This window comes from Takifugu rubripes, chromosome 2 (genome assembly GCF_901000725.2).
Source record: "Takifugu rubripes chromosome 2, fTakRub1.2, whole genome shotgun sequence".
NCBI classification, from domain to species: domain Eukaryota; kingdom Metazoa; phylum Chordata; class Actinopteri; order Tetraodontiformes; family Tetraodontidae; genus Takifugu; species Takifugu rubripes.
The window spans coordinates 1,754,459-1,767,776 of NC_042286.1; the positions used below are offsets into that span (position 1 = coordinate 1,754,459).

Consider the following 13,318-nt stretch of genomic DNA (forward strand, 5'->3'; position numbering starts at 1 on the left):
AGCTGCTGCAGCAAGAGCAGGAGCTCTAGCATGCACCGATAAAAAGAAAAAAAAAAAGGAACGTAGGTGGCTACAGCAAAACCAGCCTCACTTATTTCCAAGGAAAAGGATTTCAGGGAGCTGCCCACACCTTTTGATTGCCACTCACAGTTTCATCTCTCGAACAATAAAACAAATGATCAACGGCACATCCTGATGCTCCAGACACGCTACACCCCCCACATACACTAAAAAAAATCTGCAAATTTTTCTGTCGCCACCTTAAGAACACTACCAAAGAGGGCCATTTAAAAATGTAAACCGTACACAAATTATACACAAATTACTCATATTATTGAGTTGTATGTACATAGTGGTGTACTGATTAGGAGAGTTATATTTGGTTTAGATGAACCATGCATCGTACAAATACCCTAAAATACAAATAGCCATGTAAATGGCTTCAGGATTCATTTAAAAACCATATTCTACAAAATTTGTTTTGCTCACAATCAAAACTACATAGTTACCTTGCAAAACCACAAGGCATTACACTACCAAATAACCTACATTAATGAGTGTTCTATCTTAAAATCAAATAAGCTACAGGGAAAAAAAGTAGTGGAAGTGAAGGAACAATCGGAGTAGTGGAACAATCGGAGCATCATATCTGCCATTTACATCAACCATCTGCCCCCATAGAAACTCAAGCCATATGAGAATACTTCTTACGCAATAATCCTCTTTTGTTTGTCAGCAGTAAATACCTGTAAGCTGAGGAATTCAACCACGTCTAACACCCAGTAAATAAATCTATCAGATCAACCAAACAGTCATTTCTTTTCCATCCAAACCTGAAAACGGCAAGAAGATAAAGGACAAGTTCAGAAGCAACGCAGCTGGTGTCTGGCACAACATATGGTGTCCTGTACCTGACACAAATACCACAAATTATATTTTCGCTGTTCACAGTGGGCCCAGTAAGCTCGCAAAGTAAAGTGAGGAGCCAAGAATTTTAGATACTGAAGTAACACAGCTGAACAACTAAAAATTGACAAAAGCCTTCAGACGACTCTGCAAAATTACATTTTTAAAAACACAATTTCTGTGTATGAATAAATAGACATTTAAAATGGCTAAAAAAAAAATATGCAGGTGAATCACATCAGATGATTAGAACATGGTTATCAGAATTTTGAAGGAGGCCCACACTATTAATAGACAGACATAATAAAGCCACATTCTGGAAACATAGATCCCCACAAAGTGGCTTTATTTGCAGCTTCATTATGACCACCTTGCATCTTTTTAAACACAACAGGGTTTCGTACAGCCTTTGTTTCAGTGGAACTGCTTCATTTGCCACCACAACCAGCTTGTCCTCGTGATACTCTTCACGGAGAAGAGACCAGCTAAAGAGGATAAACCACACCTCACTGTGGAGAGGATTCTACATTTCCTGCCTTCATCGTGGCCATTCGAAGGCTAATGTTTGTGTTCAGGGCTCCCTCCAGTGGATGTTCACTGATGTTGATAGGTAGAGGCTGAACTGCTAAGCAAAGACATTTTCTAACATATGGTGTATGTCTGCCAGGGAACGTGCACCGTCAGCATGTCTATACATTATAGTTTTTATTTGTTTTTGTTTGTAGATATTCAGTCTTAAATATTTCCTCTTGATCTTTAGCGTTCAACTCTTAGATATAATGCTGTTGAAGAAGGGATTGCACACAGAAAGAGACTGAGGGGGGGAAGGGACAAAAAGTGGCACATTCCGCTGTTTGAAGGAGAGCATCTGGAATCTTTTAAAGAAAAGGGGAGGGGGGAAGGGAGGAAAGGGAAGAGGCTGAAAGTCCTTGTAAACAGGGGCTATGTTGTGGTTTTGTGCTAAAGTATAGTCCTGATGAGATTTAAGGAATGAAAAGAAGAAAGAGCACTCGAACGCTGGATTTATCTACAGTAGAACAACAAGTGAGCATCATTGTGTGAGAATTAATGAGGTGTGACCAAAAAAAACCCCCCGAGAAAATAGGGGAAGTCTGACCAACATGTTTGGCCTCTTCCTGTTTGACAATCAGCACAGGAAGTTGAGGCAGAAACAGAAGAGAGGGCTGACATAGACAGAGATATTTTCCCCTCGCCTTTCGCTTTTCTCCTTAAATCTTATAAGATCAACAAGGGGCAGGCAAAGAAGGAGGGCCTGAGGAGAGGTGGAGTTTTCGATGGAACTGAGAGGAAAAGAGAGAGAGAAGAAAGAGTGACACAGAGGAATCAGACTCTCAATCTGCCGAAGTATAATGGAGGCTGACGCTCTTTCTAAAGATGCAGGGTGAGTCTGTGGGTCTGAAATAAAATAGTTTGAGTAAAAAGTGAAGTACAAAGATTGTTTTTTTTAAAAAGGGGATGGTGGTGGAGGGCAGGAGGAGTAGAGGGTGGACAGTCAGGCAGTCTGAGAAGGAAAAACAGATGTTATGAGTCACGACTAATAAATAGGTCAGCAGATCTGCAACACCAGGTCTCCCAGCATTAACATCACCATTTACATCAAGGGATATTTGATTGTGTCTGAAGGCTTTTTCTATTTTTTTTAAAATTATTATTATGCTGGAAAGAGATATGAAATATATGTGAACTTGTTTTGTGAACCTTGACAACATCTAAGATGACTGCAGAAGTTAATCAAAAGGAAATGTAGCTTTTATTTACAATGTTACTGGAAGACCTTGAATTTGTTTCCTTGCCAACTTTGTTTGTGTTTTGTATTTTCCCAATATGTGTGTGTGTGTGTGTGTGTGTGTGTGTGTGTGTGTGTGTGTGTGTGTGTGTGTGTGTGTTGAGATCATACATGCTAAATTCAAGTACGCATGCATTGTTTTCCAGTATAACTGCAGTTAGTCCATAAGGTGAGGCAACTAGACAAATATGCAGTCCCCAAAATCCACTGCATCAACTGGAATGCTAGCTCTCTATAAAATTGGCCGATTGGAAAGTGGAAATGAGTTGTTTTTGTAATAGAAGCTTGCTTCTATATACAGTAGAGGTGGTAATCCTTTTTACCTCCAAGGTGTTATATGACCTTTGTTAGACTTTTATTTTACTTTCAATGAAAGGAAAGAGCACTCAAATAAATGAAAAAAGTCATTTTATTTTCAGATGTCTCTGACATGTCATAGTTAGTTTAAGACAAATTGGAACCTTGGCATTTCTGAAGAAAATGAACGCAAACTGCTAGCGCCTGATAACAACAGTTCAATAATCCTCTCTAACACAAATATACATCACATGACACATTTAAATCCATCTTCCTGTAGCGACATTTCATTCCCCACACATGATGAATCAGACTCCGCGTTACATGTCTTTATTACTGAAAGCAAACTGCAAACCCTATTTTTTGATTTCCATTTCTACGTGTACCTTTCTGTCTTGTTTGCAGGCACACAAGCACTCTGATGGGAGCACCTGAAACTCCAGATATCTCCTCTACAACTGCGGAGCCTCCATCCTCTCTCCATTCATCTCGCTCCCTCCCTTCTTCCCTCCCTCCAGCTCGGCCAGGTCGACCCAGACCTCCACCACCTACAAAGTCCTCACCGCCCCCCCTTGTCGCCCTTTCAAACTCCATCTCTGCCTCCTGCACAGAAGGTGTTCAGCAAAACACCTTGCCTCCCCCTCTCTTTCCTACTCTGGTCTCCTCTTCACCCCTACTTATTCCCCAAAACATTGCCTCTGCTGATCCGGCCTCTTCAAGCCCCCCACTTCCTGCTCCATTATCCTCAAAACTGTTACCACCCTCTGACTTCACCACGTCATCCAGCAGTCCTCAGCTGTTAACGCCTTCTGATCGACTGACAGCAAGCTCCTCCATATGGCAACCCAAAGGATTCAGTAAAGATCAAATCAAGAATATAATGGAACAAACAACAGCTGGGGTATGTTACAAATGCAACATCAACAACTAACAACCACAAAGTTCCATTTTGTAGATGCTATATTTTTATTTCTAAACCATCCCTGGGGAGAGACTTTGGAAACGTCATTGCTTTTATTTCTAAATGTTCACTAGTTTGAGAAATCTGGGCCACTGATGATTGGCCACACCTCACAAGTTTGAACCATTGTGCTGAAAAATCAATGTGTCAAGAATCAAATTGTCCAGAATAAGGTTAATGAATTCTTGTGCTCTGACCCACTGGTGTTGCAGCTAAATAGCGTAGCATGAAATTGCTGTAAATATAATTCTGATTGCTATTTATGATGTTTGCAGACTTTCCTTATTCACACCAGAGAAGACAACAGTCTGACTCTATCAGTACGTCTGTCTGAAGAGGAGGGGACACCACTCGTTCAAAATCTGTTAATAAAACAGCACAAAGCATGTATGCTACACACTAATGCTGATTCAATGGGAATAGAGATCATTGGCATGGGAGTGACTGACTGATCATTTGTGGTTCATGTTTCCACTTAGACATCCACTTAGATGGTTCTTCACTGGTTTTTGATGACATCTTCAAACTGGTCTCATTCTACTGTATTAGCAGGTACGTGTATCAACACAGTTTGTACTATTTTGGATATGAAGAATTTTTTTTAAATTTATACAGGAAACAGTTAAGCATGAATGTAAATATAAAAGCATACATACTATATACATACCGATTAATGGATTAATGTGCTGTCACACAAAAAAGGCACTGATCTGTCTAACTAGTTCAATTCATTGCAAACATGTATTGTTACCTTTTAACATTTGAATTCACCAATCAGAGACATCCTAGCTATCCCACTGAGATTACCCCAGGCCATTACCACGGCAACTAAGAAGGAGGACTTGGAGATCATCGCTGCTATGGGTGCAGGTATGGGTGCATACTTCACATGAACTCAATTAAAAGATGAAATTAACAACTTAAGTACAAGATAACGGGATGAGTATTAGAGTGTATAATAAATATGTTATGTTACAAATAAATAAGCGTTAGATGTGATTACTTAAATTTCAACAAGGATCCCATATGTTGCAGATTTCTGGACATCTGACATTCACCAGCAAGAAACAAACCAGGACGACAGCAAAATGTACTTATATGTGAATCCAATCACTCTAGGCGAAACTTCCGTTAAAGACCCAAATCAGCCTCTTATCTCTACCCTTCATACTAGCACCAATCAAAATATCACATCTTTACTACAGAATGGTGACTCCACACAGAACACCAGCCTAGAGGTCAAAGATCCAAAGAAAACTGTAAACAACCAGGACATTAAATACAAACGACCTCCCCCCCGACCTCCTAGTGTGGGCATAGGATCAGGGATGGGCCTCCTGTTCACATCTTCTCCAATGCCCCCTTCAACTTCTGTAGGTTCAGCAGCTAAGACAAAAGAGGAAGTAAAGGGGAACTCAGGGGAGGAAGAAGAGAGGAAGTCAACGTCACCTGCTCCTTTGAGGCCTCCAGTCCCCCTGCACAGCCGAGGTGCTCCTCCTCTGCCTCCTGCTCCTCTCTGTCGCATCTCCTCTAGAAAAAGCAGCAACCAAGATGCTGGGGACGGGAGGGAGAGAGAGAAGGGACAAAATCCTGCAAAGAAAACAGAAGGAACAATAGGAGATGAGATGGGAGATCATAAAGCAGGATGTAAATCAGGGCTGCTGGGAGATGGTGGGAATATGGAGAACAGTCAGGAGGAAGAGATGAAAAAGGAAAAAGGAAAGGGGGACAATGAAAAAAAGGAGAAAGAAACAATATTGGAAAAGTACGGCAAAGAGAAATCCAGCTCCCAATGCCCCACATCAGTGAAGAGACCTTCCCGTCCTGTGCCTCCTCCCAGAAGGAAGCCGTGTGACTCACCTGTGTGCACCAACCAGCCAGCACCACCTAATCAGGGTCCCGGGATGAGAATGCCAGCTCCCTCTCCTCCACGACGGCCTGATGTGTCACTATATTCCCCACAGGGGGGCACTGTGATAGGAACAGACCCTGACTCCTGCTCTTCCAGCAGCACAGAGGAAGAAGGAGATGCAAGCCAAGAACAGGAGCAGCAGAAGTAAGTCCCAAACACTCTCAGGTCACGTCACAGTCAGAAAACTTGACAAAAGTAGTTTAGCATACAGAAATAGGACATAATTCCTCACTTAAGAATTCCATTATGGTTTGAGCAGCATGAGTTAGAACAAATGAGGGACAAATTGAAGTTCTATATCACAAAATGAGGTTTGGAAGATGCGTGAATATCAAATCATTTAGTAATCTTTACTAAAGATTACAGGGATCGAACCCAGGGCCTTCTTGCTGTGAGGCAACAGGGCTAACCACCACACCACCGTGCCGCCCACACAGCTTCACCATTTCTTTAATTATTTTACAACTTTTACTGACAATTTGATCATGCTGGTCAAAGTCAATAGAAGAAGAAAAACTTTAGTCCTCCCACAGAGGGAAAAGTACTGTTTATACACTCTGGACAAAAGAGACATGCAGTTTACATTAAAGATATAATCAACACATGGATAATCACTAACAGAGAGTGGTCAAAGCGAGCTTTGCATGTTCTCTGCCTATTCTCTCTCCCCTACCTGTCCTCCCCCTTCTCCTCTCTACCCAGCACCCAAGGTTTCTCAAGGTTTCTTCCTGTTATAGGGGAGTTTTTCCTTGTCTCTTGTTGGGGGTCAGGCCCTGGAATTCTGTAAAGCGCCTAGAAAATTTTTTGATCGTAGCAGAGACTATATAAATAAAGATTGATTGATTGATTGATTGATTGATTGATTGATTCTCAACATTCCAATTTTTTGTCCGCAACCGAAACACCTCCGACTCCCAGTGCACTCCCCACAGCTACCACCACTCGATAATATATCAAATTGTAATATTTGAATATTCTGATATTTCTGTGCCAGAAGGCCTGAAAAGACAGTGCTGATGAATTTGAGTAAATGTGAGTGAAGGTAGATAACAGTTTCTGTATGTTCCTCATTAGTCATCTTGCAGATAGCCGCAGCACCAAGGTGACAGTAAAAAGAGCCCCCACTACTGTGATGCTGGACAGAGCTCGCCATCGTCTATCTACTGTCCTCACTGGCCTCATCAGCCATGACCGCCGCCTCACACAGCGCATTGTAGAGCTGGCTAGAGATCCACTGAGTTACTTTGGAAACCTGGTGAGAAAAGTGAAAGTGGAAAACACTTCATTTGTTGTAGACTGGTTTTTAACCATCAACTGGGCATCTAACTCCAATTTATATTATTTTGCACTTAGGTAAAAGAACATCGTGCTTTCACCTTAGAGACCATGTCGAACCATTTAACATCTACTGAGCTGTTACAGGAGATTAGACAGATGATCACTCAACTAAAGAGCTACCTGCTACAGAGTACAGAGCTGCAGTCCATGCTGGAGCCACAGCATCAGTATACACAAGACAAACTGGGTAAACGCACTGATCAACTCAGCTGAAGAGCCAGGTTGCGTAAAGTAATTTCCGTATTCTGTGCTCGGCTTTCGACAGAGGTTCTGAAAGAAGTGCATGTCATTATTGTGGTTTAGTCTTTAAAAAATAGAAAACACTAAATGCTTCATGCACTTCTGCAGAGAACATCATAGAGGCTGCTCTGTGCAAGAGTGTCCTGAAGCCCCTCAGAGAGCCAATCTACCATAGTCTGAAGAAACTGCGTACAGATGACGGCAGCCTGAAACAGCTGACAGAACACCAGGTATGAAAGGACAACGGGAAGACTTTTGCCTGTCTCAAGAGCACATTTGGCAACAAATTCCACCGCATGTTCCCAGCCATTGGAATTCATTTGGTTCTAGAACTTCCAACTCTATCAAAAGGCTCCTCCGGGTCAGAAGGCACCTGTGGGTCTTTTTTATTTTTTGTTTTTTTCTTCTCTGAAATGAATCTTGAACCCAACTGCTGGAAAATGAGTAAACCGATGGACAATTACAAGACAGACAAACTGCTATTAGACAGGCAAGAGACAAAAGAGAAAAGAAAAAAATAGATATATCAAAACAAAAACAGAACAACAGCAATACAAAAAGTACTAAACACAATCTACCCGCACATACGTCTGCCCCTATGGACCCACAAACACATGTATTCAGATCTTGCACACTGATACTTGAGAACGCCCTTCAACAGTGCATGATGGTGGAGATAAAAGGGTTCAGACCACAGCAACACTGGAAACAAGAAACCACAACCAACACAATCTGCCTTCAAGCCACCCAGTGAACTTTCACAAGTGCGGTATTGCAGCAAAAGGTTGTCTACACGATTGCTTATGCTTTATGCGGATCTGAAGCTATAGCTACGTGTATGTATGTGTAGTGTGTGTATGTTGAGTTTGCCACTTGGTGTATTGAAGACTGGGACACTGAAACCCTACCATGCTGAACCAGGCATCAGGCCCCAAGCAGCACAGAAAGACAGCGACCCCAATGACCCCTGCCAGTCAGAACAGACGTAAGGGCCAACCAGTCTGTGGACAACCACAATCCCATCCCCAGAGCAGAACAGCAAAGGACTGCCGAAGTGGGCCCACACCGCAAAAGGCACCAATACCAAGGGATGAGGGGCAGTTTACCCCCACCCCTCCAGAAGCAGGATACCACAGGCGCCGGCCATCCAGACGAGAGGCCCCACAAGTCCAAGGGCCCGCACCCCTAGCCCCAGAATCCGCCGCATATCAGAGTGACCAAAGCCTTTCCCCCCAGAAGCCACTGCCCCGGGAGAGCGCCAGGACCTGCCCCGCCACTCACAAGACAATATGCTGCACGCACAGTTTGGGGGGGTGGCAACACCAGAGAACCTTTTTCATCCTCACTCACTATCACACCTGTTCCCCAGACACTCACATGGGTCATTAACGCACAACTAATACATAGAGGAGGTGAAAAGCAGCTCTCTTTAAAATGAAGGACAGCAAACATTTGGTTTAAATGTGGGCCAAAGGCACAGAGCTTCACGTCAGCTCAGTGGACAGGAGCATCATGCTCATCAGAGAGTATATAAGAAGAAACAGCAATTGTTTCTTAATCGTGTTTATCTTATTGTGATGGATGATAGCCTAAATGTTGAAGTTATTAGAATTCCACATATAGATTCAACCTTCTCTTTGACTGAAATGACCCAATGGAGCATAACTGGTTGATGAGGACGCCGTAGCCTTGTGTAAAAATCAGTCCTTTTAAGACAGAGAAGAGACACTGAACAAAAAACATCAAGAGGTGCATGTGATGATCAAAGCTGAGATGCCTTTAAATCACCGAAGAAACAAAAGATCCTCAGACAGCCAACCAAAAGACACAGAATAAAACGGGACCACGCTGTCATCCAATATTTATACCAGAGAAAACTTGACAAATGATGAATCTTCGCAAAGCAAGACCGTGCAGCAGAAAAACATACCCTAGCTGCGGAGCACTTAAAAGAATGTGGCAGATTAATGTAGATGGTGGAACCGAAGTTGGTGAAGTCCGCCACAAGAGTGGCGCCAGGCATCAACTATCAGCCGCTTGCACTACAGTTTATTGATCCTATCCCAGTGGTTTCCTATCCAGAAACCAACATCAAGACCAGTCACTTTCATCTTAACCTGGGCAAGAATTACATGCCAGGAGAAATTTACTCTGGTTTGTCTTGCTCAACGCGTACAAGTAAAATATATCCCAATAGTTCATTTTGTTCATTATATTTATCCTATGATCTGGCAGAACTCTTTTGTCACTGTTTGTCCAATACATTTACTGCTCCACATTACATACCACAGTAATTAAGGGTACTAATGACACTAATGTAGTGTTTTTGTTGTGTGTGTTAGTCTATTGTACTCGGCAACACCACCACAGCTCTGGGAATAACCACTGCTGTCCCTGAGGCCTCCGCAATGGAAAAGATCAGCATCAAACTGAACAAGCTCCATCTGGATTATTCTCCACAGAAGAAGATCGAACTGCTACTGAAGGCCTGCAAGATCATCTATGATTCCATGTCTGTCAGCGGTCCAGGTCGGAACCATCATCTAGCCTTCATTCTGATTGCTCCTGATTCCTCATGTGTTCTTTTGGAAATGTAAAACAAGAATAGCTATTCCTCAGACTAGTTGTCTACTAGATATCCATTTTGGCCAGATAGCAAACCTATGATCAACCGTGTGGGCAATATTGAAAACATTTAGCCAAATCTATTAAGCATGTCAGGACTAAATAAATCAAATCACTCAAATCTGGAAGTTTAATTACAGAGCAAAACACGCAGAAAAATGGTGTTTAGTGAAATGAAATATAGCCGTACAGTTCTGTATTATGCATCACAGGAGCATTAAATGTTAAGGTTATTGTAAAGGGCTGGGGAATGCACTTTGTCAATGTGTGTGTGTGTGTGCGTGCGTGCGTGTGTGTGTGTTCAGGGCGGGCCCATGGTGCTGATGACTTCCTGCCAGTAATGATGTACGTCTTGGCAAGATCCAATCTGTCCAACCTTCAGCTGGACGTTGAATACATGATGGAACTGATGGATCCCTCCTTAGCACTAGGAGAAGGTCCACAAGCACACACCTTCATTAAATACACTGCAAATTCTTACACATTCTTAACACTTCTTTATCTCAACATGTGTGCTGATTGCTTCCATGTGTAGGATCATACTATTTGACCACCACCTATGGAGCCGTGGAACACTTTAAGTCTTTTGACCAACATAGGTCAACTACACGGCAACTTAGCAGAGAAGTCCAGGATTCCATCCACCGCTGGGAAAGACGTCGTACACTCAACCAGGAGCGGGTGACACAAGCCTCTGTTCGGGTATACACATACACAAAAACTCAGAGACTTTCAGTGCAAGATATAACAATTTAACAGAGAATTTAAAAGAAATCCCGAGGAATGTTGTTATTTTGAGGTTGAGGTGCGTTCACTGTGTCTTCTGTGCAGGACTTCCTGACAGTTTGCTGTCCCGAGATGGGAAGTAATCCTAAAACTCTAGGAGTCCTTCCCTCGACCACGGTTCATGAGTTGGCTGAACAGTGTGCAGCTCGCTTTGAACAAGGTTCTTATTACTGTCTTATTATCTTCACTTTTTTCTTTACCATAAAGCTGCATGATAAACTCAGATTAGTAAATTATAGTATTACAGTTACTGGCATAGAAAATGCACCAAAACAATCGATAGAAAATAACTTTCAAAAGAATGCTAACTGTGAATAAATGTAATTTTATGAATCAATTATGTTTTTTGTTTTTTTTAAATAACATCTTGGTATTACTCCATTTTACTGTTACAGTTTTAAGTAGTGGATGCAAGTCCCTCTTTTATTGCTGAGTCCAGCAGAGCAACAGGGATCCAACGTGGCACAGAGCACCATAACTGTGCCAAATGTCCCTGGCAAACATTGTCATTATATTTTGTATTTTCATTTTATAAACTATGTATGTAAATATTTTTAAAAATAGGGTTTATTACCATTGTATTACTGCTAGTTCCCTCCTCACTTTGTGAGCATTAATTGTGTTTATTCTAAGCATTTTTAGAACTGAATTGTTATTTTGTCTGGTATTTGGCTACTAGACATGCTGACCTTCCACCAAAGGTCATTATTACTGAAAACAGGCATTCCTACACAGAACCAATGATGCTGCAATATCTTTTATGTGTAGTCAGGGCTACAATATCAGGGTAATATACCATGTTTGCTTTGGTTGTCCCCCAATAGACTCGTACATACTAAGCGTGTTCATGGATGGTGATCACCGGCCTCTGGAACCCACAGAGCTAGCTGTCAGTGTCAAGAACAGCTGTCAGCCTGGAACCTACTGCTTTGTCTATCACCCACGGGACCAGCCCAATAACCAGCAGGATCAGCCTAACAACCAGCGGGATCGGCCCAATAACCAGCAGGATCAGCCTAATAACCAGCAGGATCGGCCCAATAACCAGCAGGATCAGCCTAACAACCAGCGGGATCGGCCCAATAACCAGCAGGATCAGCCTAATAACCAGCAGGATCAGCCCAATAACCAGCAGGATCAGCCTAACAACCAGCGGGATCGGCCCAATAACCAGCAGGATCAGCCTAATAACCAGCGGGATCGGCCCAATAACCAGAGGGATCAGCCCAATAACCAGCGGGATCGGCCCATTAGCCAGCGTAGCCGCAGCTGTCCCACCGACCCTCCCCCTGCTCCGCCTGTGCAAAGGTTTTTCCCCGCCAAGGTGGCGGTTGTCGATAATGCCGAAGTAGAGGCGGAAGAGGAGAGTCTCATTACTTTGTAACCTCCTCCTCCTGTGTTGCTAAACTGTGTGTCACCGTGACAACTGAATGAACCCAGAATTGATTCAGAGGAAAAAGGTTACAATTTTATCTCTTGAATGTAAAGAGTGTTCATAGTGGTGGATCAGACTTAGTATGACTTGTCTTAAATGTGTTTAAATACCAATAACAGTAATTAATATATATTGTATGGTCCATATCCATTTGATGTCTGTATGGACTGAAGTATTTTCTTCTCCATACATTATAATTTTTTTGTTGATGTTTCTTATTATTTTTGGTTGATAACTATGTTTCAAATAGTCATTTTAAGTAGTTTGCAGTATTTAGAGCAAAGAGCACAAGTACCAAGGACCAAGGACCAAAGCTTTCATTTCTTTTCTGACTTTTAGAAGTTTCATTCTACTTTTGTACTCCTATTACAATTTTGTCAGCGCTTTGAGAGATATTGACTCCGAAATGTATTTGACTCCATCTATGGCTAAATACTATCAAAAAATGAAGACAGTAGTAGTAGTATAAGACAGTTTTAAAGAATTCTGTAATGAAGATTATGCGAAAATATGGGAAATTATGCAGTAACAAAAACACATCCTCTCTTTAAGTCATTATTTAATGGACATTATTACAAAGAGCTCAATCTGCATGAGCTGGGCTCAGTCAGATTTGGACCTTAGTTAGGAATGTAAGTGACTGGTTGTTCTATTTGTTTGTCCGGCAATCAGCTGGTGTCTTTTCAGGATGTACGTATCTCCACTATAAATGAATGAAGATGATTCATAAAATAAAATACTTGATTTAAGAAAACTGACCAAGACCTGGAGCTTCTGTTGCCATGGTTATGTTAAGAGTTTAAGTCATTCACCAGCTTTACAATTTTGCACTAATCCCTGTGCATCCCTCACCTTACATTTGTTAAGATTCATTTGTTAGTTTTTGTATTTTGCCCCAGTGTTTTTGCAATAAAGCATACCTTTTAATTGCATCAATTGTCCTTTCACTGGTTGAGTAGCACAAAAAAATCATTTATATTATATATATCTAAAACAACAAATGACAGCACG

General features: G+C 41.9%; 1 protein-coding gene across 1 annotated transcript; it reads left to right on the forward strand.

The window, feature by feature from the left end:
* Positions 1 to 1,844: 1,844 nt before the first annotated feature.
* On the forward strand, positions 1,845 to 13,239 carry rin3 (Ras and Rab interactor 3). Its single transcript, XM_011614144.2, has 14 exons — positions 1,845 to 2,308; positions 3,416 to 3,911; positions 4,247 to 4,358; positions 4,451 to 4,523; positions 4,750 to 4,841; positions 5,007 to 6,027; positions 6,958 to 7,138; positions 7,237 to 7,408; positions 7,570 to 7,691; positions 9,804 to 9,990; positions 10,392 to 10,523; positions 10,622 to 10,788; positions 10,918 to 11,032; positions 11,697 to 13,239. Exons 1-14 carry the CDS (start codon positions 2,277 to 2,279, stop codon positions 12,254 to 12,256), a joined length of 3,462 nt encoding a protein of 1,153 aa, XP_011612446.2. The 5' UTR covers positions 1,845 to 2,276; the 3' UTR covers positions 12,257 to 13,239.
* Positions 13,240 to 13,318: the final 79 nt, after the last annotated feature.

Excerpts from the sequence above, each read along its gene's own strand:
- rin3 (XM_011614144.2), top strand. The coding sequence starts at position 2,277 with ATGGAGGCTGACGCTCTTTCTAAAGATGCAGG. Across the intron at positions 3,912-4,246 it reads TGGAACAAACAACAGCTGGG|ACTTTCCTTATTCACACCAG; the intron begins GTATGTTACAAA and ends TGATGTTTGCAG. Across the intron at positions 7,409-7,569 it reads GTATACACAAGACAAACTGG|AGAACATCATAGAGGCTGCT; the intron begins GTAAACGCACTG and ends GCACTTCTGCAG.